We start from the raw sequence: 27,393 nt of genomic DNA on the forward strand, positions 1-27,393 counted from the left end.
TAGAAGCATTCTTTAAAACTCCAATTTTAAAATAACTTTACTCACAGAAACATGCCCACCCATTGCATAAAACAAAGAATTGTAAGTCTATGGTTATTCTTAATATTATAGTGATTTTTTTTTTTTATGTGCTTGTTTTTCAGAAAGCTATATTGTTTGTTTTGTGGTCCGTCGAGATAAACAAAAAGCAAGTAGTCCCTGAACAAAAAAGTTTGAGAACCAGTGATCTAGATCACTACTTATGTAATTGTGATAATATATTTAGCACACGCTTGAGATTATTTTAAAATCTGGTGGTATAAGGAGACACGTGTCCATACCTACAGTACATACCTGTTTACATATATGTACACTGACTGGCCAAACAATTGGAGTGCCCTGGGAGTGCCTAAGTAGCTCACCTGGTAAAGGCACGGCTGTGTAGTGTGTAAGGTGAGTCATACAGTCAGAGAAATGCGGGTTAACATCACAGCTGTGTGACATTGCCTGTCTTCACATTAGCTATGGTGCTCCCACAGGTTATGAATGCTAAACAGAGGGACTGTTTCTCCCTATCGCCCTACAGCTATCTACTGGCCAGGCGCATGGTGCGCTTAAGCAGACCTGTAGGGCTGTCCTCCAGAAGCCCGTAGCTTGCTGACATCTGCTCTCCAGTTCCTTGGTGTAGAGGCTCTTGCTATCATGCTCCTTGTGAAATCACAGAGATCATTTGGTTTCCCACAATGAATAGCTCCACATAGGTTAAAAACAGAAGGTCATGATATGTCACATGGCCACATTCATTTGCATACATTGTAAATGGGTGATTTTTAAAATTTTGCTTACATTATTATTATTATTATTAATAATATTTTTTTAGCAGACACCCTTACCCAAGGCGACTTACAGTTGTATACAAAAAATACATATCAAGAATTACAGTACAATTAAAAGCAAGATACAAAATACAATGACTTCTGTCCTAACAAGAGCAAATACAAAACACAATACAATTTGATATTGGGGCAGTTCAAGAGCAGATAACAGTGCCGATAGTTGTATCATGTTTAGATATGAGTGCAAGTGAAATACAAGATACTACAGATTGGTTTTAGTGCAGGATTAAATACAGTAAAATAGGGAGCAGATAAGTGCAAGTTAAAGTGCATTAAAGACAGAATGCTATTTTGTCCAGAAGGGAAGAGTTGAGTTTTACAGGTGTTGTCTGATGAGGTGTGTCTTGAGGAGGCGTAAGAAGGTGATCAGGGACTGGGCAGTCCTGACATCCACAGGAAGGTCATTCCACCACTGCGGGGCAAGGGTGGAGAAGGAGCAGGTTCTGGAGGCAAGGGAGTGTAGCGGAGGTACAGCTTGTCTTCTAGTGGAGGCAGATCGGAGAGATCGGGGAGGTGTAGGGAGAGATGAGGGTCTGGAGGTAGTCGAGTGCAGTCTAGTCAAGGCATCGGTAGGCGAGTACAAGAGTCTTGAACCAGATGCGAGCAGTGATCAGGAGCCAGTGGAGTGAGCGGAGCAGTGGAGTAGCGTGGTAGAAGAGAGGCAGAGGGAACGCCAGGTGAGCAGCAGAGTTCTGGATGAGCTGGATTGGATGGGTGGCAGACACAGGATGGCCGGCCAGGAGGGAGTTGCAGTAGTCTAGGTGGGAGAGTACCAGGGCCTGGACCAGGAGTTGCGTGGAGTAGCTGGCGAGGAAGGGTTGGAGTAGAGAGTAGAAGACCAGTCCTACCTTCCCGTCCAGTCAGACGCAGAGTATGGGATGAAACATAGGAGGACATGTTTCAGTGAGAGCAAGGAAATCAAGAAAGAGGTGGGAGGCAAAGGCAGAGATGAAATCAGCTTTGTTAGCAGAAGAGTGACAGTTCCATAGGGCACCAGAGAGAGTGCAGGAGGGAAGAGAGTGGGTGGAGAGGCAGAGGGATGAGGTTAGAGAGGTTAGGGGAGCAGTGGTGGAGAGAGGACAGAGAATGGGAGTGAGAGGACAGAATAACAGGGATGTGAGAGACAGACATAGCAGGATAGATGAGACAGACAGCAGGAGTGGTGAGGGAAGGGTACAGACCTGTCAAGTAGCTGGTGTCTTCCAGAGCACAGCTAGGTCTGGAATTTCTCCAACAGCCTCTCCTCGCTGGACTCCCGGCTCTTTGGCAGAGAGGTTCTTCAGTTGGCTGGCGCTTTGTGGTAGCGCAAAAATAGGCTAGCTGTCTATTATACTAACTAGATGGATACAAGCTCTGTGTAAACCAATCAAATTGCAAATCAGCCTCTATTCAATTTAAACACACTCACTTGGTACCAATAACAAACAGTAAATCACCTAATTAACACAACACCACCTTTATAATGTTACTTAAGTACAGCTAATGTTAATTACTTGGATCACTTACCTATCTGCCTCTGACTCTGGTTACCTGTAGACATTCTCACATTTTGTGTCAGTGTTAGTGATACCTTTTCATGATACTGGTAGCTCTAATTATTGTGTTACAGCAGTAATAGGGAATGTGTGTTACATTTGTTGATTTCTTTAAATAACATTTGTTTTTCTTGCTGTAATCCGTTTAACAACTTCTGACCATTTATTACATGCATAACTTCCAACAGCAGTACGTCTACAGGGCTATATTGGGGGGCAATGGGGCCTGACTGACTGTAGTGTTGACCTCTATTTGGATTTTAACAACGCACAAATGTACATTTAATCTTCTCTGCATGCTATCAGAGACAATCCTACTCTCACTCCTGTAGTCAGATTTAAATAACCCAGAGTCTGGTATCTTACATTTTGTAGAATACATTGTTTACATATGGTAATGTGGTGATTGAATCCCTGCACGGAAATTGATATTGTCTTGGTTACAGTAGCTGTGGGGGTTGAGGTCAACTGGTTATACTGTAGCTAAGGAAAACCCAAACCAAATTGAACAAATGTTGAATTTATTTTAAACTTGGTTGTTTAGCAGAAGTAGGTTTAAGCTACATGGTACATCCAAGTGTTACTGCATTGACTAATTGAGGCTGTCTAATGCTGTTTTCACCCAAAGCTGTATAATAGTAATTAGAATGTATTTGTGCAACTTTCTCGTCAGGAAACAGAGAGGTAGTTTCAAACTAATTACTTTGAGAATAACAAAAATGCAAATGTGTCCTGAAGTAGTGTGTGTAGAGTAAAAGTATTGTGAAACAGAATCGTATTTGTTCCGACAAAAACATCGGCTAAATTTAATTAATTGTAACTCATAGCATTTAAACAGCAAGATATAGAACTTTGGAAGCTGGTGACTCAGTGGGCTCTAACAATCACATTTCACGCTGAAAGGTCAACCTCAGTTTGTATTCCAGTGTGAACCTTAAAATACAAACTGAGTAGTATAACCATAAAGGTCCACCAAGCAGACAACAACTGAGACACGGTATCTCCTTCTGCAGTCATTATAGTTTTCCCTTATTTAACCTTGTGATGCTTGCCAGGTTCAATTCATATTCTCAGTGTAACTTTAAATTAGACAAGACTCCCACAGGTGTACAGATCTCAGAAACGGTCTGGCTTATCTTTGCTCTTGTGCTGCTTTTGCTCCTAAGCGTTTCCGCTGCTGGTGGCTTCACAGCTACTATTCCCAAGGTTGAATCTGTGAGGTCTGCCTTTCCTAGCACAGCTGAGAACAAAAAACTGAAATCTCCAAATATTCTCAGAGGTGGTTTGTTGCTCTGTACTACGTTGTTTATTTTGTGACCAGAGAGTTAAGGTTTAACACTGGCACTACCCGCAGGGTGGTCCAACTCATTGAACTCATTTAATTTGTTTGCCTGATTGCAAGTCACCTGTATTTTGTTAAAGATCACAGATTTTTTTTTTTGACAAATCGAATGTTAATATCAACGTGTTTTTTTTTTTTCTTTGTTTTTAAAGAATTTACCAGGTTTTTTTTTCAATCTTTATTTTTCAATTCAAGCAGAGCATGGGTGAAATCGACCTTTGTGCTTAAAAAAAAAAAAAAAAAAAAGAAAAAAAGACTTTTTATACCATTGAGAAACGTCTCATTTAAAGAAACCCCTTTGTCATATTTGACATGCAACAAAACCATAGTTACCAACATTCAAACACTATTTCAATTAGGTCACAGCAAAATTATACTTTGTAAAGCTAAAGTTAAACAATTAAATAATTGTTTCAAATAAACCATACAAAACGCAGCATATAAAGTGTATTATGCAGACTTTATAGCATACACTTACAAGTAAAAATAATATGAACAGAAAAAAACATTAGATAGTTGAACAGAAATAACTTGGATTTATTATTCTGAGCTCCGCCCCTCTCCAGGCAGACGGGCCCGTTTTGTCCTGCCACAGACGTGAGCTGTCGGTCAGGTCATTGTGTACAATACTCATGAAATGTTTTCTTCTTGCACCCCATTTTCAAATCAAACTAGTAAAATAGGCGCTTTGAATGACAGGTGCTGTAGCTGGCAAATGAAAGTGCACAGTAGGTCTTGATGATTGACAGTCATTTAAACGAATGTACGCATTCTAGTGCTGCTTCAGCCAACGAGATCTGTCGGAACAGGATGAAATGACTGACAGTGAAACTACACTAGCCTATTAAGGAACCACTGAGTTGACTGACAGTGACCCCTAGCCATTCGGAGCAGAATAGAAATGGGGCAGACAGCCGGTATAAAAACTATACATTATTTTTGGTAAGAAAAAAAAATAGCGAGTGGTTTTACCAATGTTTTATCCTATATATATATATTTATTTCAGTCAAACTCATATTTTTGGTGAATTAAACGTTTACAAGCTGTACTGATTAAAATCGAAAAGTAGCTAGCCTAATCATGATACATGACGAATTATTGTATCTTACTGTGCATCATACAAAGTAGTCCATGTACTGTGATACACATAAAATGGTGAACTGTATATAATGACATGTATTGTGAGTTTAGTGTATTTTTAAACTCCTCCGACTTTTAATACTAATACATGGAAAGTCTTAGCATAAATACAACACAACTATAATGTGTATGCGTTTGGGGAGGGAGAGAGAGAGAGAGAGAGAGAGAGGTAAAAGCAGAGTTGGAGGGACCTCTTCTAAACTAGAGAGAGAGCTTTGTTTACAGTTGCTCTTCCCATATTTGGCAACAGCACTGCCAGTGGCATTTGTGGAATAGTTCGAATTAAATCTGCTTCAGTAGTGAGCGAATGGAACAGAGTGGCAACAGTGTGCTGGGCTCCCTGTGCCTTCTAGGACTTAATCCTTTTGGGATCTGCCAGCTGCGGAGAGTGAAGGGTTTGTTTTATGAAGTGCAGCCCAGGAGAGCTGGAGAGAAGCTGATCCCTGCCTGACGGTAAGCAGTGTCTGGTCTAGTCCCATTTCCTTCTGATACTGGAGGTGGGAAGTTATTTGTTTCCCTTGAGGGATTAGGAGAGAATGAGGTGTTTGAAATGCAGTACAGGGTACAGCTTTTAGATGTGCAGTGTGCTTGCTTTACTAAACAAAAGGGCATACTTTCAAAGTAAAAAAATACCTGTCAGTTTTATAAAACTAGAACTAAATAATTTAAGCTGTCCTAAATATCTTTTCGTGACTTTAACATGGACTTTTCTCCTTAATAAAGACTGCAATGAAAGCTTTGAAAATTTGCCTCAACATGTGTGTGTGTGTGTCTAAACATGTGAGAGGCAGGCAGAGGATCAACAATACCACTATCAGGAACATTTCATTGTCAGCTACCTTCTGTTTTAAATGAACGCACAATTCCTGTGTATGAACATATATTCTCAATGAATCTGCATTTCTAAAGCAATGTTGATCCTGCCTTTCCCACCGTTGTTTATGATTATGTGTTTATATATTATATATATACCATCTCTAAAGAGTCAGTTAGTAATATAACAGACTTTGCCATCACAATATACAGAACAGTGTATTGCACACAGGTCTAAATTGCTTGTTTATTATCCTACCAGATGGGAAATGGCTTTGCTGTCAGATAAAACAAAACGTTGTTTGCTGATGGTCTATTCTACCTTTTAAAAAGACCTGATGAGGATTGAGTCCACAATCTATCAGCTGACTGAGGCTCTGGAATATCTAGGGAATATTCTGCTTCAAGTCTGTGGCTGTTTTTAACTTGCAGCTCAGGCAGATGGCTGTGATTGTCAGTGTGGCTTCAAATATTGCCTAGCAACCGTATAGAATTAATTTAAAATATTTGGGTGCAATTTACAACTTCCTTTAAGAGTGTTGAGTTTTTACTTCTGATAATATAAAGTAATAAGATATTCCTAAACTTAATAATAATAGTAATTGTTGTTGTAGTAATAATATTATCTTTACCATATGTTCTGCATGGTTTTTTGTTGTTTAAAATACAAAATAGAAAATGTATATTATCTTAAATTGTTATTGGTTTTGTCAAGGTGTGTGTGTATAGTTTTCTAGCATTATACAGGGATACAGTAGCTGCAACAGTGCTGACCCTTGGCTTACATTGGGTTAGCCTTTTCTAGGTGCCTTAGCCAACGTGGAAACTAAATATGTTTTAATGTTTGTCTACAGCCATTATTACTTAGGACATTATTTCAGTAAGGTATTCTGGGAAGGTTGAACATTTTTAAACAGAATGTCATACTTCAGAAATGTCATAACAATGTTTGTGGATTTACTTTGTATTTTTTCTGTTTATGCAACATGAACACACACAAGTTCAGCAAAAATAAATGGATTCTGAACATTCACAGTAGGGAGAACTGGATTATGGTGAAAAAAGGCCTGGTGTAATAGTATGTTTCATAATTTATTGGAATACATCTCTAATGTCCATTTTCTTCAAGGGCATGTTCAGTATAAAACTAATAACAGCTAACAAACATAACATGTTACAATTAGAAACTATCAACTAAAACTTAATTAAACAACAGCTAATGTAATACAATTTAGATTTTAAACACACAACCATATCACTGCATTGAAGGCATAGGTAGTACTTATACACTCTTACATTTTTATGTTAAAACATGCCACCCAGCCCTCCTATACGTTCTTTTTTAATGTTTTTTTTTTTTTTCGTTTTCTTTTACTTGCCAATTTCCTATTTCAAATGACCACAGTATACCAGAATAATAGCCACCCATGGTCTCAACACTAAGTAATTCCATTCCACACCAGGACATTGTTTCAGCCACGTCTTTCATTACTATATCGAACACTTCTGCAATGCTCAATTCAGTAAATAAGTACATCGTTAAAGTGGAATGAATAGAACAGCCACAAGCGAGTACCACTGATGTCACACATTTATTCTTTGCTAAAATATTTCACATGTTTTACTTTTCAGTTTTTCCACATATGGTTGAGGGAAACTTAAAGACAAATGTGTTGATTATTGTTAAACATGGCAATTTTTTTTTACTTCAGTTTTTTCTTTCCTCTAGTTTTTTTTTTTTTTTTTTTTTTTTTTTTTTTTAAGTAGGGTTATCATGTATTGATGAATTGTGATTTCCATGATATATTATATTGTAAAAGAGTTGTGTATCGTTTAATTTGTGATATAAGACCAAAAGCACAACACAGCACATTGAAGTTCACCAAGTGGTTCTTGAATGAAGAATAAGTGTATTTTGTAGTTTGTATGAATACATTCTCTCCCTAACAGTTTTTGTCTTTTAACAAAACAGTCCATCATTAAATTATCAGTTGATCTAGTTATGTGTCGTACAAATAGCTCATCAGGACCATCGCATGCACAGAATGGTGATACATATCTTATTGCGGCCTGCCTATTGCGATACATACCACGACATCACTGCTTCGTTACCCCCTTGCTAGTAAATTCACTTTTTGTGCCACAAACAGTAGCTGCATTTTGTGTTTTGTATTCTTCTTTAAAATAAGTTGTTGTTCTGCTCTGTGTGTGGTACTTTGGGGTATTAATGATATTAATATTAGTTATGGCAGGTTACCAGGATTCATGAACGGGTCTTTAACCAATCACAGCTTCACTGCTTCCCAGCCATTGGTCTCTACAGTATAATAAAGATGTCATCTACTGCAAAAACGGGTCTCATTGATAGACAAATAATTCCTTCATCATTTACATTTTATGGAATTATGAAATAGTTACGATAGACAAAAGCATTGGCTAAAATGTTTGTCTAGTTGACTTAACAGCCCTAACACAGGGTTAAGATTAGACCAGGAAAATGCACTTCACAAACTAGGCTGCCCTTAGTCTTTTTTTTTTTTTTTTTTTTTTTTTTTTAATCATTTACCGTGTCCATAGAAAATCTGGACTTCTTACAGAATGCAGCATCTTTCCTCCTCTGCACTGGGATGACAGGAGAATGGGAGTGTGGTGTTCTGCTCATACCAGGCCCGTTCATGTTTGGCACAGTCTTATTATGCATGTATATAAAAATAAAACAGGTTACCTAAATTTGAATGGTAAAGGTAACTATGATTTCACTGTATTGGGGAACATCATTTGTACATATTACGTTTCAACTAGAGTGGCAGGACTTCAAATTGGCATGGCTATTAATTAATTAATTAATTAATGTATGTATTTAATTTGTGTTCATGTACTCACTCATTTATTCCCTCAGTAACAACTGTTGATTAACCAGAGAAAACAATACAATACAAACCTTTATACATCATTCCAAATTCCTAAGGTGTTTTACAATACCATTAACAACTGTGAGCAAGCACACTTCTGAGGAAACCACAAAGATAAAACATGGTACCACATAGAAGAAACTGAAAGCTAAGATTATCCTAACATAGATTTCCCAATGAGCCTCCTCTTCTTGTGTGTTGAAGCACCGGCACATGCTTGATTGAAAAAGAAAGAAAAGCTTTACTGTGCTCTAATTGGGCTTTATTATGGAAACAGCGTACACAAGGTCACACACACCTACACTGATCACTTGCTCATGGTGGTCTGGTTCAGAAGTATCCTTCTGTAAATGTGATAGAGACACTGGTAACGTCTCATTTCTGCCCCCTGCTGCTGACCCCACTTACTACAGCTTCCTTCACTGCTGTGACTGGCTTTTTCTGAGGTTTGCTTTTGTCGGATTCCATTGTTTACCACTGATTAGCTGCTTCCTGTACCTGCCAAATCCACAGTGGTCAGTCCTGGCATTGCTAGTACCAGTCATATTACAAATCCCAGGAATCCCTGGGGCTCTACTTATACATACCTGTACTTAAACTAACCTTGTTGAACGTTGACGAGACACAAACTGTACACACACCTAGACCTCAAAACTGCACCATGTGCCTCACAACATGTGCATGACTCCCTTGTCAGAGGCTGCTTGTTCTGTATCTACTTTACTTTATGTGAGACTTCTAAGTTTTTTAAATACTAAATGGAGTTGACGAAGAACAAACATATTATGCTCTTATTTTGGTAACCAGAAGTTCAATCATGATACATCTACATAGTTGTTTTGCATTTTTACACTGATTTTTCCAGTAATATGCATTTCCGGTGCTTCGAGATGGTTTACTTTGGTTCTCTCTGATTTACTTCACTTGCTAGTGTCTCAGTGTTATTACAATGGAAGGAAAATTGAGCTAGTGATAATGCTTTGACCTGTGATTGTGCTGGTTGAAATGATTTGGGTCCCAAGCTTTTTTTTGTGATTTTAATAATGATATTGTTTTTGCAAAACAGTTTGCATAAAAATTACCATGTATTAGCATCTAGAATAGGGCCTTGTTATGAAGACCAGTTGTTGTTATTGTTCCTGTAACTTGCATATGGCATCACGCACAAAGCTGAACAATGTGTAGCGTAGTCATTTTATACTTACATTTTGTGAAATAGTTCTTAAGGAAATCCTTGCTGATTAGGAACAAATACAGTAAGTTAAATGATTTATTAAGATGCTTGTAAGCATTCTAAGTGGTTTTTAGTTTTTCCAGTAATTGGATTTATTAACATTTTATTATAGTGGTCTCCAAGTTGCTTACTGATTCTGGTAAAACATGTAACAGTGTGTATTCCAAATATTTGCCACAAGCAAATATTTGGCTCCACCTGTAATACTGGGTTATATCAGCAAAACACCATACCTGTGCATTTATTATATACTGCTTTATTGTTAATATACAAGTTAAAAATCCATCTAAATTTATTTTCTGATATCATTACCCAGTGCATTTCAGCACTAGAGGATTTATATTTCTGTATTTTTTTTGACAAAACAAAACCACAGGTTCTCCGAGATCCAAGATTAATCTCCAACCCTAAAAACCCCATAGCAACCTAAAGCACATTTATTATAAATAGCAATCTTTAGTGGGTCTTTTCAGTTCATGAATAATACACAATCCCTGCCTCTCTGCACAGTGCAGCATGAATAGGTCAGTATAAGTTAAGGTCAGGCTGTTATAAAAGATTTTGTCATGTCTGAGAAACATCACTGTGCCAGCCCTAATCAAAAGAAAGACCTTTAACTGATGTTAAATTACTCATCAGTTCCCCAGTCTCTGAGGAGCACTCTGTTTTCACTCTGACTGGGAGACTATGTGCCCTCTCACCAGAATGCTGACTTTTAAGCTAAAATGATACTGATTGAAAAGTGTAACTACCTGGAATTAACCAATTTTCAGCTCAGCTTTTGTAACTATATATTGACGGATGCAAGGCAGCTTATCGGAAATGCCTGCAATATGTAGCATGCCCTTTTGTGTAAATAGGCTTGAAAAAAATGGCTCTCTGCCATGTAACAATGATTGAGGAACATGCCTATATCCCTCCAGAACAAGAACAATTTTGTCACATCAGATTATTATTGACCATTTTATGCAGGTGTTTCTATTTTTGAGTCCACGTTATTTACCAGCATGTAAGAGTTTATATTCACTTTCATCTCAAAGCCAGTCTGTCAAATAGATATGTTATGGTGAAGATGGAGATACATTGTCAATACTGCTAAATGTTTCAAAGTTTCAAAAGTGCAGTGTTTGTCCCTCCAGAACAAGAACAATTTTGAGAAGAAAATGGTAAATTATTGCATGTGTCACATACATTCATTTATTGATAGTTGTTGTTTCTTTAGTACTTTTATTCTGCTGTCGGTTCACAAAACGCTAACAGTATCACTTCATGTGTGTCATTTTCTATTGGGTGTTACATGCATTGATATGAAATGTAGATGTCTGCAACATTATACACTTACACTTGTGAATTATTAAAAAAAAAATATTAACTACCTATCAGTCTATCAGTATAGGGTTAAATATATGCCAGTAGCATATTGTTTAATAATTTGATAGTTTACTGGGATGATACATTTACTAAATGGGAACAATAAATCACCTTAACCTTTAAATTGTTGCTTGTGGATTTTGTTTAAGGATACAGAATTGGATCAGATTTATTTTTGTTCATTTTATTGAACATTGGTGTTAGTGCGGTGTGTTGGGTGTTTGTTATTACTGTTTTGTTATTCGCGTGTCATGTCTGAAGTGTGTGTAGGTGCTTAAGGTTTGCACAACACGATTTGTTAGCGCCGATAAAACCCGACCGGTTTCATGACAATGAACACCAGTAATTAATTAACACTAGAACCGCCAGTTTTCACTTTTAAAATTTAAATTACTCTGCGTGTGTTAAAGATCCGTGTTTGTCTGTTCTTGGCTTTTCCTAAATACATGTATTAAATATCCTGAGGGCATTAGAAAGTCAGAATCGCTAAAATAATAATAAAAAAAAGGTTTTAAGCACTTCTACCTAGAACCGCCAAAAGTAGTCATTTCGACAACTTATTACAATAGATGATTTTACTGCCAATATACCCTACAGTACGCTATTTTTATATGTTTACGGGCCAGTTTGTTAGATCTACCTCTGCTGAGTTTACAGCAGTATTTAAATAAAAGTCTAGATATGTGGAGAACTGCTGTCTGGCTGTCTACATGAGCATATATAGTCTGCTGTCTTATAATATTACTATGACTTTTTCGAGAAATCTTGATATTTTTGTGTTTTGATTTGAAAGTAGCTACAGATATATTTGCTTTGGCATCATGGATTTGGAATGACTTCAGTGAAAACAGCATTGCCTGTTTCAAGCTAAACATAAAATAATACATGGACAAACAACTGTTTCCAACAAAAGCACGGTGTCGCTGGGCACAATACACGTCAAATAAACCTGTCAAATTTGGGTTCAAGGTTTGGCTGGCAGCGAATCCTACCCCTACCTGTGCAAAGATGGAACTCGCCCTGCAGCTGGTCAGAGAGTGCGTGGCAATGTGATACTTAGGCTGATGTAACCGTGCTTAGGAAAAGGGATGAATGTCACCAGTTACATTTTTTTCACTGTAAAAGTTGAAGAAAAAAAAAAAGCCTGGTTTGAACAGTAAACAACGCGAGAATTAAGTTTCCATTATCTGCGCAAAACTTAGTACTCTGTGAAAGCAATTACCGGTTTCCAGTTGTTGCATTTTACAATGTACTGGACATGGCAGCCTTCGGGGAGAATAACATATAATGCCAGGCACGGAGCTTTGGCAGAAACATTTCGATCAGAAAGCTGCAAAGCAGCAGGGAAACGCAGCTCAACCTGGATAGAGTGCGCATCAAGTGACACACGCAACAGAAAACAGTGACAGGTAACTAAATACAATAAAAAATAAAATGTCTGATATCTGTGCCCAGTGTGAAAGAGCAGTATGTGGTAAATGCACACGACAAGTTGATAAGTGTTACATCTGTGTGGATTGTGCTAATATGGGGGCTACTTTGAAGTATGTTTCCCTGAATGCGCATTCCCGTTACACAATGTGAAAGGAGTTATTTTCTTTTTTTATAAATAATAATTTGGATTTTACAGTTCTGTATGTAGGCCTACATATACCCAATTTACAGCTGGTTACATAATATTTTATTTTGAAATGTTTATTTTATTATAGTTTTCATAGTCGTACTGTGCAGTAGGCTAATGTGAACAAAAGCCTTTTGTGTTATTTTTGTAAACAATTAGTTTTTACAATTTTGTATGTACATATAGCATTTTTCACCTGGTTACACTATCATCTTTTCAAATGTTTATTTTATTAGTTTTTCATTTTTTGCATCATGCAGTATATGCACTAATTTAAAAAATAAAGCCTTTTATGTTTATTTTTTAATTTAAATACAGTGTTTCTGCTATGCAAATATTATATATGATGTTCATAAATAAATCTTTTGAGTTACATCTGATAGTTTGCCTTTCATTTTCATATTGAGGCTGTTTAAAATACACCCATCAAAATGACTACCTCTGGCTGTTCTAGTAGCATAAACCCAGCGGATATAGTGTTAATCAAGATTCATCTTTGCATATATTTTTTATAAACCCACCCTTTATATTTGGGAGACTAATCTTGATTTAAACTTGGTGGCCTGCTCTTAGCTGCTATTAGTTAAGGACATCAACACAAGACCCCAGGGTATATCCTTTGTGTGTAGTATTCACCTTCTGTCTTAAGTCTTTTTCAGTTTGATTTGAAAGCACAGTTTTCATCTGTTATTGTTTAAATAGGGCACCTGGAAAGCACCAACTGTGTTGTTTATCACTAAGGGGAATGTTCTGGACAAGGTTGAATCAAGGGCTGAGTTGTTTGTTTTTTCAATGTTTCTGTTTTTTTCAATAAAATATGTGTTGCTGTTGCTATTGTAACTCACTGCTGTGGAGTTAACTTGTGTTGGTGCAACAGAACTGTAATTCCAGGGTTATCCATCAGTTTCACACTAAACCCTAATTATTTGAATCGGATCACAAATATAATGATTCAACACATTTCATGATTCATAGTGAAACTATGGAAAGACCTGGCATCATTAGGTCAGTGGGCTGTTACTGGGTAACAAGGGTCACATACTGTATTGGAATATTTGAAAAGTCTAAGATGGTGAAGTTGGAAAATGTATCGATAATAATTGATTTGCCATTAGATAACCAAAGTGTGGATCCACAGGGTAATCGTGTTTGGCTGATGCATAGTTTGCAAATTTTCACAATAATTTAGCATTTCCCCATGGATTCACGCATTAATTCCGGAACACTCAATCTGAGGTAAAACTAAAGGCTAGATTACTCTACATTATCATTTCCACATTTTATTCAGAAAGGAATAACACACTAAAGTTACCAAAAAAAATGAACAAACAATTCAGATGTAAGTTATGTATTTTTTGTTTTACTGGAGTTTATTTCCTTCTCTGAAAAATGAAAATGTTGTAATTTTGAGTAATTAGATTTAAAGTCTATCCCCAAGTCAACTACTGTAAGCAAACAAACATTTTAGCTAATGCCTGCATTATTTCAAGCAATACCATAGTAAAACAGGTTTACTTTTAAGCACAGAGTACACAGTAGTATAATGCAGGACAGATGCATGAAAACACTGCTAATGTGGGTTGTTCCCAGTTAAAATATCCATTGGAGGGGAGGGAGCAAAACAGAGCTGGGTGATCGAGAGGCTGTCTAAACTAGAGCAACTGGGTATTCATTTCTAACCATAACCAGTAGCCGCAGGCCTCAAACAAGTCATTTCCTGTCTTTCTGAGGAACACAAAAGGAAGTTTTGTTTTGTTGAAGCCATTCATTTTGAGGTTGTATATACTGTAGTTGTAGGCCTCTAGGGAAGTCTTCAAACTGACTATTTGGGGATTTCACAGCCCATTTGAGTCTAAATGCACTGTCCCTCACTTGTATTCAGATGTCATGTTGGCAAGACTTTGATTTAAAAGCAACTTTAGCAAATGGAGATTCCATGCTTTATTCTAGAATATATATATATATATATATATATATATATATATATATATATATATATATATATATATATATATATATAAGTATAAAACACATACATTTTTTTAGTTTATGTATATGTGAAAAGCTTAATAATATTTAGTAATGGCATTTTAATAATGCATACAGCCACGGATACGGATTCTGATCCCTGCAAGTGGGATTAATAGCTTCATAACTGCTTATGCAAACAAGAATAGAATAAGATGCTCATTTGCAGGGAGTGTGGTCGTCAATTCACCCCCAGCAACTGCCCTGGTACACATTCAACAAGCATGACTCAGCCCTATACAGACACCATTAATATGAGGTATATAATTTTGACACACGGGACAATGTATATATTGCGAGGCTGGGTGTTGCATTTATGCTATTAGGAACAATTTAAGGAGATGACTGTAACTTATACCTAGAAATAAAAAAGAAATGATATTTTAGGTACTTAAAAAGGTAGAAGTCCTTTATCAGCTGAATACAAAAAAACTGTTTTTGTTTTGTATTCAGACGATTAAGGACTTATAGTTTGACCCGTCCTGATAATTGATTTGTAATCAATTATTATACCTTTTTAAGTAACTAAATATTTTTTTCTTTTTTCTTATAGATCATTTTGGTACACAGCAGTCTACCTTTTTCTCAAACTTTCTCTCTCTCTCTATCTATCATCTATCTATCTATCTATCTATCTATCTATCTATCTATCTATCTATCTATCTATCTATCTATCTATCTATCTATATCTATCTATATATCTATCTATCTATATATATATATATATATATATATATATATATATATATATATATTATATATATATATATAAGTTGAAGCATCTTACTATCTTAATGACTTGGCCAGTTCTTTTTTTCTAATATATTGAACATGAAATTAATGCAAAGGCAGAAACTGCCACTCTCCTGCAAATAAGCTGTCTTTTTATTTATTTTGTTCTCTTGGAAAATGTGTGTTGGATCAATATTACACTTTAGAGTAAAAACTAAGGCTGAGGCTCTGTCCATATCCGATATGTATATAAACAGTTAGAGACATTTCACATGTTATTTTATGGTGTTTGGTATAGTTTTGTAAGTTATTATAATTTTTCTCTGAATCTGCCTGCAAAAACCTCCCACAAAGTAGAATATATATTATAAGTTAATATATGTATTAATTGACTGTATTGTGTTATCTAATTGTTAACAGTTAAACAATGAAAAAAGGACTCTTGAAATGATGCATGACTGTATAAAACAAAGCAAAAAAAACTAACATTGTGCAAAACTGGAATTCATAGAGACAGAGTAGGAATCCCATTGGGGGTTAGAATCTTAAACAACTGTAGATAATAAAAACACGTTTTACATGAGTCAGGTTACTGAAGGCTTTGACAGAACTCCCTTTTCAGGAATCCCTTTAAGGTCAAGCAAAAAGTGCCTTTATTGTTTGTCACTGCACAGTATGTTCTGGCTCCAAAACAGTTCAGGAGAATACCTGGTCTACTCACTCACATTGTCCATCTTACAGTGCTTAACAATGCTGACCTATTATATGCCTTGCTTTCTCTGTGCTTTATTACAGTTTGCTTTTCCTATGGTAAACCTCTATAAGGGTTGTTTCATGCTAGTTTTATATATGTTCTTCTCAGGAAAAAATACCTTTACCCCACAACTTTCTTCAAAAGAAAGCCTTGGGGGTTCCAAATTTAGATTATTGAAAAGAAACAATACACAGGGTTGCACCCAAGAAGCAGACAAGAAGTCAGCTCTGTGTCAACTTGTGTTGTGGTTTGAAGCATCTTAAAACGTGTTCAAGCCACAACCCCCGACCCCCCATATCTGAAGTGTTTAAACTTCTGGGGGGCCTGATTCAGATGTGTTTTGGGCCACACACATTTGATCCTCATGCCAGGAGTTTGCCTCTACTCTAACTCTCTCTCCTTAGCCAGCTCTGTCTCCACTTCCAGCATTCTTATACAATATTGCTACTCCTTAGTTCACCGCATAATTACTTCGGCCTTTTCCCTGATTCTCTCTGTCTCTCCCTCCTTCTTCCCCACCTTTCACCCTCCCTCACTCCACAAACGAGAGGCCCCCCCCGCCCCCCCCCAAACTCAAGCACAGATTGTTTCCATTTTCCGCTTTCAGGTTCCACAGCTGGAAAAAACGTCAGTGTCTGGGGTTGTGGTTCTTTCCCTTCGTCTTCTTTGTTTGTGTGAGGGAGAGAGAAAGATAGAGAAAAAAGCAAATGCAGAACATGACCAAGTACTGGTTTAGTGACCACAATCTTGAGCAGAGATGATCATTTTTAGGAATTATATAACGCAGGATGGATTTATTAATCGTATGTCAGAGATTGCCAAGAATATATAGTTTGAATTAAATCACAGATACAAGCAATAGGCTCAACCCAAGAGCTATGCTATACACTTTTGTAATAGCACTGTACAAATATAAGGGGTGTAATATTTTCAAATCACATTAATGACTTTATACATTTTCAGGATGAGATACCTACACCCACAGAACATATTACAACTATTACCTCTTGGGCACATCGTGTGTGTAATGAAATAACAATCTTCCGAGTGTACATTTATTTTTTGAATGTCCTGGATTTTAATTTTAGCAAGTCAGTTACATGTTGCTTCTGCTATGAGTCTTGCTTAAAGTGAATCTGTTCTTCGGCTTTACGACAAGCTGCAGTCGTTTTGTACCCTTTTGAATCCCAATGAAAGCAAAGAGATGTTCCACTTCTCTTATAATTACCTTCAGGCTGCACAGTTTAACAGTCTTACATCCAGTCAGTAGAATGAAGGCACTCAAATGACATTTTTTTTAAATAAGTAGTAGTTATTATTAGTAGTAGTACTATTAATATAAATATGAGAGAGGGAGAGGCAAAGAGAATGCATGAGTGTGTTGCATTCTGACTGTAGCCCAGCCTTGGTGATGTCATAATGTGAGGCACATAGCTACATGATAAAGTCCTCCCGAGGGGAGGGGGGGCTCTCCCACTTAGATGAGTTACAGACAAGGTTTGCAGCTTCAAAACGATTCCTGTCCTTTACATGTAGGGAGAAAATCACAGAACAAGAAGGTAGGACCTGTTTACCAGGACAGTTGCTGCTGGTTCTTGTACCGCAGCTATTTTTGCGACTGTTTTCTTTCTGTACGTAACAAAGAAGCCTGAGGACTTATAAAGAAGGAACCTGAGTGCTGCAGACATTGGTGTTTAGGGGAAATTAGGGATAAAGAAGGACCAGTAGGATTTGTTTTTATTAATTTAATGTGTATTATTGAGATAGCTGGCATAACTACTTGGCTATTTTAATTGACTTTCAAAGGCATATTTTAGTGCCTGCCTTATGTGAACCAAATTTAATTCTGTTAGGGTGATTTGTTACTTTAATCACTTATTTCTGTAAATATGTACTAGATCATTGATATAGTCTCAATATCCACTAATTTTGGAGGATGTAAAAAGGTATTTCATTTTGCTTTTAAACAAGGACATACACAACTGGAGACTAAAGCTGTGGAAAAGTTCATCAGTTTTTTATTATTGTGGTTACTTTTTATGTTAATTATATTATTATGTATGTATGTATGTATGTATTTATTTATTTATTTTTTTGGCAGATGCCCTTATCCAAGGCGAGTTACAGGTGTTATGGGGCAAAAGCAATATTTAAATACTGTGTAGTTTACAGGAAGTTCAGACTTTTCTAGGTTGGTGTTGATATCAAAGCGAGACAGCGAAGCTCATATTTGTCTCCAATTTCCTATTCCCTTTGTGGACAGCTTTTTGGATAGTTAGAAACAAGAGGGTGGGTGTGTTCAGCGTTCAGCTACAGTATAAACAGAGAAAGAGAGATACTGGAGATGTAACATTAAGTATGTCTGATACGGTGATGTTATTAATAAGGTGTGAAATGATAAACCTAACCTAGATATGGTGGAATATATATTTATAAAGTACAATCAATACATTCATTTTATCATTTAATTTTTTTAATAACAACGGTTTTATAGTTGTATAATTTATCATTTATGACTGGTGTCATGACCCTGATTAGTACTAATTTTGAACTACTTTGGACTGCCTGCCTAAGTGTATGAATGTTCTGGAGTTATTCAGACAAGCATAATATGCTCCTTTACAGCTGTTAATCTGCATCTGTTTAAATATGTCTGGGATTACTCAAACTTCCTCCATTTATTTGAGGCACTCAATTGTACAGTGAAACAGATCCTAACTGAAGCATGATCACACGCAGATAAACCAGACACAACGTGACAACATCTTGGACTTTCATAAATGTTGGCATGCCTATAAATAGGCAGTGGCCTAATGCAGTTGTATTATTGTTTGGATCATGATAAAAATGGGGCTGTGTTTGTTGTTACACTTCTGATTGACATATTTTAACAATGGCTGACCACAGCGGACAACAAGGGCATTGTTATCTTCATAGTACTGTCAATATTGTGGTTGCTCATGGCCTAACCAGTAGCAGACAGAGCCGGTAGTGGGATGGAGCAGTCCCTGAATTCTGCAGCTTATGTGTATAGGAAATGTTTTGCTTTGATTCCAAGGAGCCAGGAAATCCCATAGGCTCTTGATTCTTAAGTCACTTTTCCATGTCTGACTCATTGCTCTGGCTCAGCAGTTTACATCTTTTCCTGGGAAAATGCTGTAGGCTCTGAGAATTAGTTGCAGCTCTAGAGAGCTGATTCAGTACAACAGCAACAATGCTGTAAAAACAGAGGTGCTAAATTGGGATTAGCTATGCCTTACACAAATTAGGACTGTGGAACAGTACTAACTTGGAAAAAAGTGCTATGGATTAGCTATGTCTCAAAGTGGGAATACTGTAAAGCTATGTACACTAATCCCTTGGCAAGTCCCTGGAACTGCTATTCGAATTTGGTATAAGTAATGTGGAAAAACCATCTCTCAAATACTGTAAATAGACCCATTTCAGTGATACTACAGTAAAAATGATTTAACCATTTCTTAGACATACTGCCCCCAGCATATACAATAAATCAGTATAGAAAATTGCAAATTCAGCTGGCAAAATTGTTACGATAAGTGTTAACTAACAGTAGTTGCTCTATAGTGCATAAGTATGTCACAGTGGATAATAGGGCTGGGCAACTTACAGTAAGTGTATCAGGATTTGACATTTACACACACTTTCAACACTGACAGATAGAGTAGACATGGATTACAAGGTACATTACCTTAGTACAGATCATACCGCAAGCAAAAACCTTTTGTTGTGAGTAACTTTCCTTTGTATTCAACACAAATACATATTCACACTTTTAAAAAGTTGTCATTTCAGAAAACTTAAAAAAAAAAAAAAAAAAAAAAAAAAAAAAAAAAAAAAATAGATGGGATATTGTGACAGAGAACGAATGAATCCTAGTCAACAATCTCCCTCCCGATCTGTGGGGGCTCTGTATAACACTAACAGTGCACCCCGTACTGGATGGTTTTTCAGTTCATTCCAGGGTCAGTCGGAAGCCGGCCATCTAAAGGGGGCGGAGTCACAATACCAGAAAGTCATCACCTTAATATGGTATGCGATGTGCGTAGTTGGGCAGTATCGAAAGTACATGTAATTAAAATACATATTTTCATTCCATTAGTATTTTGTAATTTGTAATACAAAAGCCAGTTTACAAAGTATTTTGTATTTTATATCAAAGACATTTCCTGACTATTTTGTAATTTCATAATACTCCAAAATACATTGTCAGTAATAGTTTAAATATTAAACTGCAGCTGTATAAAATTTAATTATAGTGATCGTGTATTCAATAAAAACAATGCACACGTACGTGCCAGTTCGTCTTGGGAGTAACTTTAAATCATCAATGATGTACTCGCTACCACACTGTCTTTCTGGAGACACCAGAAGATTCCATCAACTAATGCTTCAGGCTGCTGAAGAGCTGGGTCTTGTATCAGAATCTTTTAGTGGGAGACCCCTTGAAGAGGAAGAAGATGACTTCTTTGTTTTTATTGGTAGGAAAGATGTTTCCCAGGTAAGTACTCTCTCAACAACAAGCAACAAAGCTGAGCTGGAGAGCCTTCATTTTTTTGAAGACCCGAGGAAGGATGTGGCATCTTTAGAGCAATACCCTTTCCTAAAGAAGCTGCTTATATGCTTTAATACCATTCTCCCTTCCTCTACTCCTGTTGAGCATCTCTTCTCTTTTGCTGGCTTGATTTTCAGCCCCCAAAGAAATCGGCTGTTGGATGACCTCTTCCAGAAACTTGTTTTGCTGAAGGAGAACTATACAGTGCCACAGATCAGTCTAGTACATCAATGTGTACTGAAAATACCACTAATGTTAGACATTAAATAAATACTGTTTGAATATTCAAAGGTTTTTGCTTGCTATAGAATTGAAAATACATTTCCTGAGTATTTTGCCCAACCCTGTCGATGTGTCAGTCATAGATTGGAGGATAGGTGATTGCACTTGCTACCGAAGGAGGCGTGACTAAGGGTATTTCAGGGGATGTGACGAAGCGATCGGTTCTTTTGTTATGATTTTTACAAAGGGACCAGGAAGGAGTAAAAGCGAACCAATAGTTGGCATGCTGGATTCTGTCTGTCTAATAATTTGTTACTTGTTTGTTATTGTTAAACGACTAATCGCCCAGGGCTGTTACCCAGACTACATTCACCACTGTTCACCATTCATTGTACTTCACTATATATCTACAGATATATAACACCAATGTATTACTCAAAGAAGCCCTTCAAGAACCATTTGGAGTATTGCTAGAAATGGCAACACAAAGGATTTAATAAATTATTGTCCTGATACACTTGAGGTGCATGGTACTGCATGGCTAATGTTTATTGGTTCCTATTATTGTGATACCATTTGACTGTTGAAAAAAAGATAGATGACTGGGCTACCATGTTGTCATTGCCAGTGTAGCTACAGTACCATTGCCACTTAGTACACTTAGTACAGAACTATTGCACCACCATTGCCATAGAAAAGTGACAAGGTAATGGTGGATTCACAATTGCAATATCGTAAAAACAATGAAATCACATTAGACATTACAAACACCATTTCCTTTCATTGATGTGGTACTGTTGTGACAATAAAGCAAAACCAATGGGATTAAACAGGAATCACACGTATATATAATCACAGCTCTGCCCTTTAGAAATTGGCAGGGATGGGGTTAAATTCCCCTACCTGCCTGGGTTCATTGTGTTCAGGTGGCTGGGGTTGATTAGATTAGTTTAATTAACGATCAATCAGCGCTCAGCCACCTGACATAAAAGGAGGCCTCTGCTTCTCATTTAAGGAGAGGGAGCTGAGGAAACAAGTTGGTGTTTGGTTTGTATGTTTGAAAGTTTGAATCCAGTGAAGGCATTGCCCGGCCTGGAAATTGTTATTTTTGCTTTTTGTCTTGCTTTATTTGTGTTTAAATCCCTTTATTTTGGCCCTTATGCCCTTTCATTTTTGTGTTTATTTATTATAAAGTTTTTTTTTTGAACTACAGACTGTCTCTGGGCCTCTATGCACTCGCCAGCCTGCCACATTTGGTGTCAGGGTGGGATAGCGCCACCTAGAGGCTCAGAGCAGAGGGGGGAATTTTTGGGAGAACTATTTTTTTTTTTGGGGGGGGATTATGTGAAAGAAGACCAGACAGCGGCAAAGGCAGGAAAAGCAGCAGCTGAAGAAATGTAAGCTGCTGCAGCCACCGCTGGAGGACCCGGCCAGCCTCTTCCCCTGGTGTTCCTGGTGAGGGAAGGAGGACCATCGTTGGCGGTCCTGCCCAGACATGCCACCGGCAAACTGGTGTGGCCGGTGTGAAGAGGACGGCCACAACTGTGCAGGATGCCCCTACAACCAGGCCCAGGAAGAGGTGCCTTGTTCACCCCGGGCATCAGGGGCCACCCCACTACCTCCAGCACCACCACCTTCACCACCGTCCCAGGAGATCTGGGACTGGTTGATGCACCCTGAGGCAGACCTCGTCCATGATCTCCCCATAGTTATCAACACGCTGTGGCGTCGAGATGGGGAGAGGTGGGAACAGTGGGAGGAACAACACCACCCAGCGTTCTTCCCAGAGGTTGCCCTCATGGTGGTTAATTACCTGGTGGTAGACATGGCAGATGCCCCGGTGACTCCAATAAAGAGGGGTGAGCCACTTTCCCGAGAGCCAGAGAGGGGTGAGCCACCTTCCCGAGAGCCAGAGAGGGGTGAGCCACCATCCCGAGAGCCAGAGAGGGGTGAGGAGCTGCCGTCGCTCCCAGAGCCAGAGAGGGGGGAGGAGCTGCCGTCGCTCCCAGAGCCAGAGAGGGGGGAGGAGCTGCCGTCGCTCCCAGAGCCAGAGAGGGGGGAGGAGCTGCCGTCGCTCCCAGAGCCAGAGAGGGGGGAGGAGCTGCCGTCGCTCCCAGAGCCAGAGAGGGGGGAGGAGCTGCCGTCGCTCCCAGAGCCAGAGAGGGAGGAGGATCTGCCGTCGCTCCCAGAGCCAGAGACGGTGGAGGAGCTGCCGTCGCTCCCAGAGCCAGAGAGGGGAGCTGCCGCCTCTCCCAGAGCCAGAGAGGGGAGCTGCCGCCTCTCCCAGAGCCAGAGCAGGGAGGAGCCGCCGCTCTCAGAGCCCAGAGGGGAGGAGCTATGGCCCAAGGATGCCTGCCTTGCACCGCCCAGGGGTGCCACGCCCGCTCCGCTCAGGGATGACTCATTTGGATCGCCTGGGGTTGCCTGCTGCTCCGCATTGCTTGGGACTGCTGGTTTCTCCTTTTTGTTTTCTAGGGTTGCCGAGGGAGCCGGGCCTCCGCCGTCGCCGCCTCCACCACCAGAGGGAGCCAGGCCGCCGTCGCCGCCTTCACCACCAGAGGGAGCCGGGCCACCGTCGCCGTACTACCTTGGAGATCCGGGGCCCCCTCAACCAAAGAAGGCTTGGGGGCTCCGACATCAACCCCGCCCACCACCACCCACCATAACAGCCCACCCAAGGGACATAATTGGACTCTTTGGTGGGGGTGGGGGGGAAGGGGGAGTTGGCTGATTGCAGCCGGTGTACATTGTACATGGGGGGAGGTGTGTGGCAGAGCACAGATCTGCTCTTTAGAAATTGGCAGGGATGGGGTGAAATTCCCCTACCTGCCTGGGTTCATTGTGTTCAGGTGGCTGGGGTTGATTAGATTAGTTTACTTAACGATCAATCGGCGCCCAGCCACCTGACATAAAAGGAGGCCTCTGCTTCTCATTTAAGGAGAGGGAGCTGAGGAAGCAGGTTGGTGTTTTGTTTGTATGTTTGAAAGTTTGAATCCAGTGAAGGCATTGCCCGGCCTGGAAATTGTTATTTTTGCTTTTTGTCTTGCTTTATTTGTGTTTAAATTGCTTTGTTTTGGCCCTTGTGCCCTTTCATTTTTGAGTTTATTTATAATAAAATAATTATTTTTTTGAACTACAGAACCCATTGTGACTAAATTCCCTCCAGGGTACCAGCTTGGCTTCCAGTTAATTTAATAAAATTAATTAGGAACGCACCGTTGTGCATGTACCCATAAATCTAAATTGCTAGGCTAGGTTGAGACATAAATGAAATCATTTAAATAATTTAGCAGCCTGGAGCTTCTGATCGAAGGTTTTTGTGATGCTGTGTGTGTTTGAGAGAGTTGGCATACCCCTCTGTGCTGTTTAGTCAGCATTTAATCCCCGTCACTGCAGGTGTTTTCAATCAGTGAATGTGCTTTTGGTCTTAAAATAAATTGCAAATGAGTCTGCTGCTATTTAATAAGGTTTTTCTCTCCATTCCTTTTATTTCAGTCTCTGTATGCCGTGCAAAACTAAACTCTACCCATTTCGATTATCTCTTCTGCCAATATGAGTATTGTGAGCAGAATAGAGCCGACTAGGGGTATGAAGAACATTAAGAAAGGTTGTTATCGGACATGCCCATAGTAAAATAAATACATTTTATCGTGAAACATTATCAACTATATCACCTGAGCTCTAGCAGAGCTTGAAATAAGTCATTTATAACACTGTGGCAAGCAGGTTTCAAGGGGAAGGAATTTTGTGTGTCTGCTGCAAAAACTTGGATACAAAATAAACTGTCAACGACATTTGTTTTCTGGCTAAACAATGGACAAAATGTAGTACATACACAAACTGTAAAACATGTTAAGATAGTTTGTAGTATGCTTATTCAGCTGTTTAAAAAATGACTGAATAAATCATTTTCTGTTTTTCTTTTATTCATTTTCAGAACTTCACACACAAGGTCCACTTGACGGTAGTATTTACGCCAAGGTTCGCAAGAAGGATTCTATTGCCGGGTGTGGGGGTGCAGTCAGTGCCAACGGCATCCCAGCAGTCGATCACGCTCTGTCGGTCAGCAGTGACTCTGGAAACTCCACCGCCTCCATTAAGACGGACCGGACCGATGACCCTGGACAGCAGGCAGTGACAGTCACCCAACCTCTGAGCCCAGAGGAGAAGAAAGAGCTAGATCAACTTCTGAGTGGCTTGGAGGTGCCCATGCATCGACAAGCTTTACTGGTGGCAGCGGCAGGAGGGGGTGGAGGAGGAGTGCGGCATCTAGTGCCGGCACAAGTTCACGTAAATGGGCACAGTGTCGAGCGGGAGACTGACATCCTGGACGATGAACTGCCTAACAGCCAGGAAGCTAACAGCGTGGACAGCTTAGGAACACTCTCTTCCTTTGAAGGCCGAGCAACGCCGGCAGAGCTGTACTATCAAACCGAGACAGTTATAAATGGACAAGAAGGTCAGTATCTGGAGAAGACCATGCTAGAGAAGCTGCCTGAGCATCAGATTCGAAGCTCGTCCTCGGTTCAAGAACGCATTATGGACACTTCCCTGGTTTCACCGCAGAGTTACACTAACCAAAATGGTGGCATTTACCGCTCACAGTCCTTTGGTTCTGCCACTGTTCCCAGCTATGATCTTGCACCTAAGCTGATGCCTAGAGCTCCAGCCAGAAGCACAAGCAGTAGAGATGCAGTGCAGAGGGGTCTGAATGTCTGGCAACAGCAGGGGCAACCGGACGAGGTGGCCCCAAAGGCAGCCCTCTTCAACCCAGTTCTGCAGAGCCACAGTCTGCCCGAGTTCCCAGGCATGGCTTCCCAGCAGGAGATTGAACAGTCCATTGAGGCGCTTAACATGCTCATGCTCGACCTGGACCCGGCCTTGACCCAGGTGCCCAAGTCGAACAGCGCTCCCCTGTCTTCTGCTTCAGTCTCGGTGGGGGATAACAGTGTGGTCACTACTCAGCCTGGCATCTCCGCTCAGGCACCAACCAGATCCTTCAACGCTTTCCAAGCAGATACGTATGTTCCATCCTACTCAGAAGACCCGTCTACCACATTTGGTCAAATGCAACAAAGGCCTTCCAATGCTTACCCACCAAGCACTGCAGGCCCATCTTACATAACAGATCAGTCTGCCACATTAGGTCGAGCACATCCCTCCAATACTTATCCTGTGAGTACGGTGGCACAGGCTTATTCAACAGAACCATCGCCCACATTCAGCCAAGAGCCACAGAGGTCTGCCAGCACTTGCCAAGCTAGCACTGCCGTCCCATCCTACCCACCAGAACCTTATAACTCCTTTAATCAAGTGCAACAGAGACCATCTAATGCTTACTCAGCAAACAACACAATCCCTTCTTACACAACAGAACCATCCAACGCATTTGGCCAACTGCAACTGCGACCTCTCAACACCTACCCTGTAAACACAGCATCCCTGGCCTACTCCCCTGACCTTCAGGAGCTTGATTACCACATCTCCTCCCCATGCCTTCAAGGACCCCCTCGCAGCCAGAGTGTGGGTGGGGGCAGTGCCTCGTCCTCTCCTCTCCCCCCTCTAAACTCCCAGTCACCTGTCTTACCCAAGGCAGCAGAGCCAGATGAGGAACGCTACAACCTGGAAGGGATTGTGGCCCACCGCGTGGCTGGTAAGTACCATTCTTGCTTTACTTGGGAATTCTGAAATCTAGAAAACAAATCTTCATTAATAATACTGCATTGAGTAAACACTTTTCGTATCATATGTACACATGTTGATAAAATATAACCGCATTCATGAGAGAGCCTTGGAGGACACAATGGGCCATATTTTCTAAGTGTTTACTCCAGTCTTTAACTCCATTTTTTTTTTTTTTTTTACCAGAGACACTTTTTTTTGCTAAAGTTAACAAATGAGAAACAAACAACTTGGGGGTACTTGAGAAACGTTGTATTACTTGTTGTTCGGTTATTTTATGTATATGAAGTACCAGATGTTTTCACATATGTACCCACATCTTTCTTTCCTGTTTCCTGCAAATACACAACAATATATATTTTATTTATTTATGTTTTGTATTCTTTGTATCTCTTGTGTCTCATTTCATTAACTGCTGTATTATCTAACACAGTAATATATGTATGTGTGCCCCTGTACGTCTCTGTGTGTTTGTCTTACACAATGGACGTCATTCACAATGACCCTTCCTTGACCCCATCTTACAGAGTACAACTGAACGACATATTAAACCAAGAA

The 27,393-nt window shown here is 39.4% G+C and overlaps 1 protein-coding gene across 10 annotated transcripts in view; it reads left to right on the forward strand.

The window, feature by feature from the left end:
- LOC121322053 (tensin-like) overlaps positions 1 to 27,393 on the forward strand; it is a 309,001-nt gene that overhangs the window by 245,246 nt on the left and 36,362 nt on the right. For all 10 annotated transcript variants that reach the window (XM_041261524.1, XM_041261522.1, XM_041261526.1 and 7 more), the window contains one exon: positions 25,091 to 26,806. In XM_041261524.1, the coding sequence (XP_041117458.1) occupies positions 25,091 to 26,806 (1,716 nt within the window). The remainder of the gene's footprint in view (positions 1 to 25,090; positions 26,807 to 27,393) is intronic.

Source organism: Polyodon spathula, chromosome 10 (assembly GCF_017654505.1).
Source record: "Polyodon spathula isolate WHYD16114869_AA chromosome 10, ASM1765450v1, whole genome shotgun sequence".
Lineage (NCBI taxonomy): Eukaryota > Metazoa > Chordata > Actinopteri > Acipenseriformes > Polyodontidae > Polyodon > Polyodon spathula.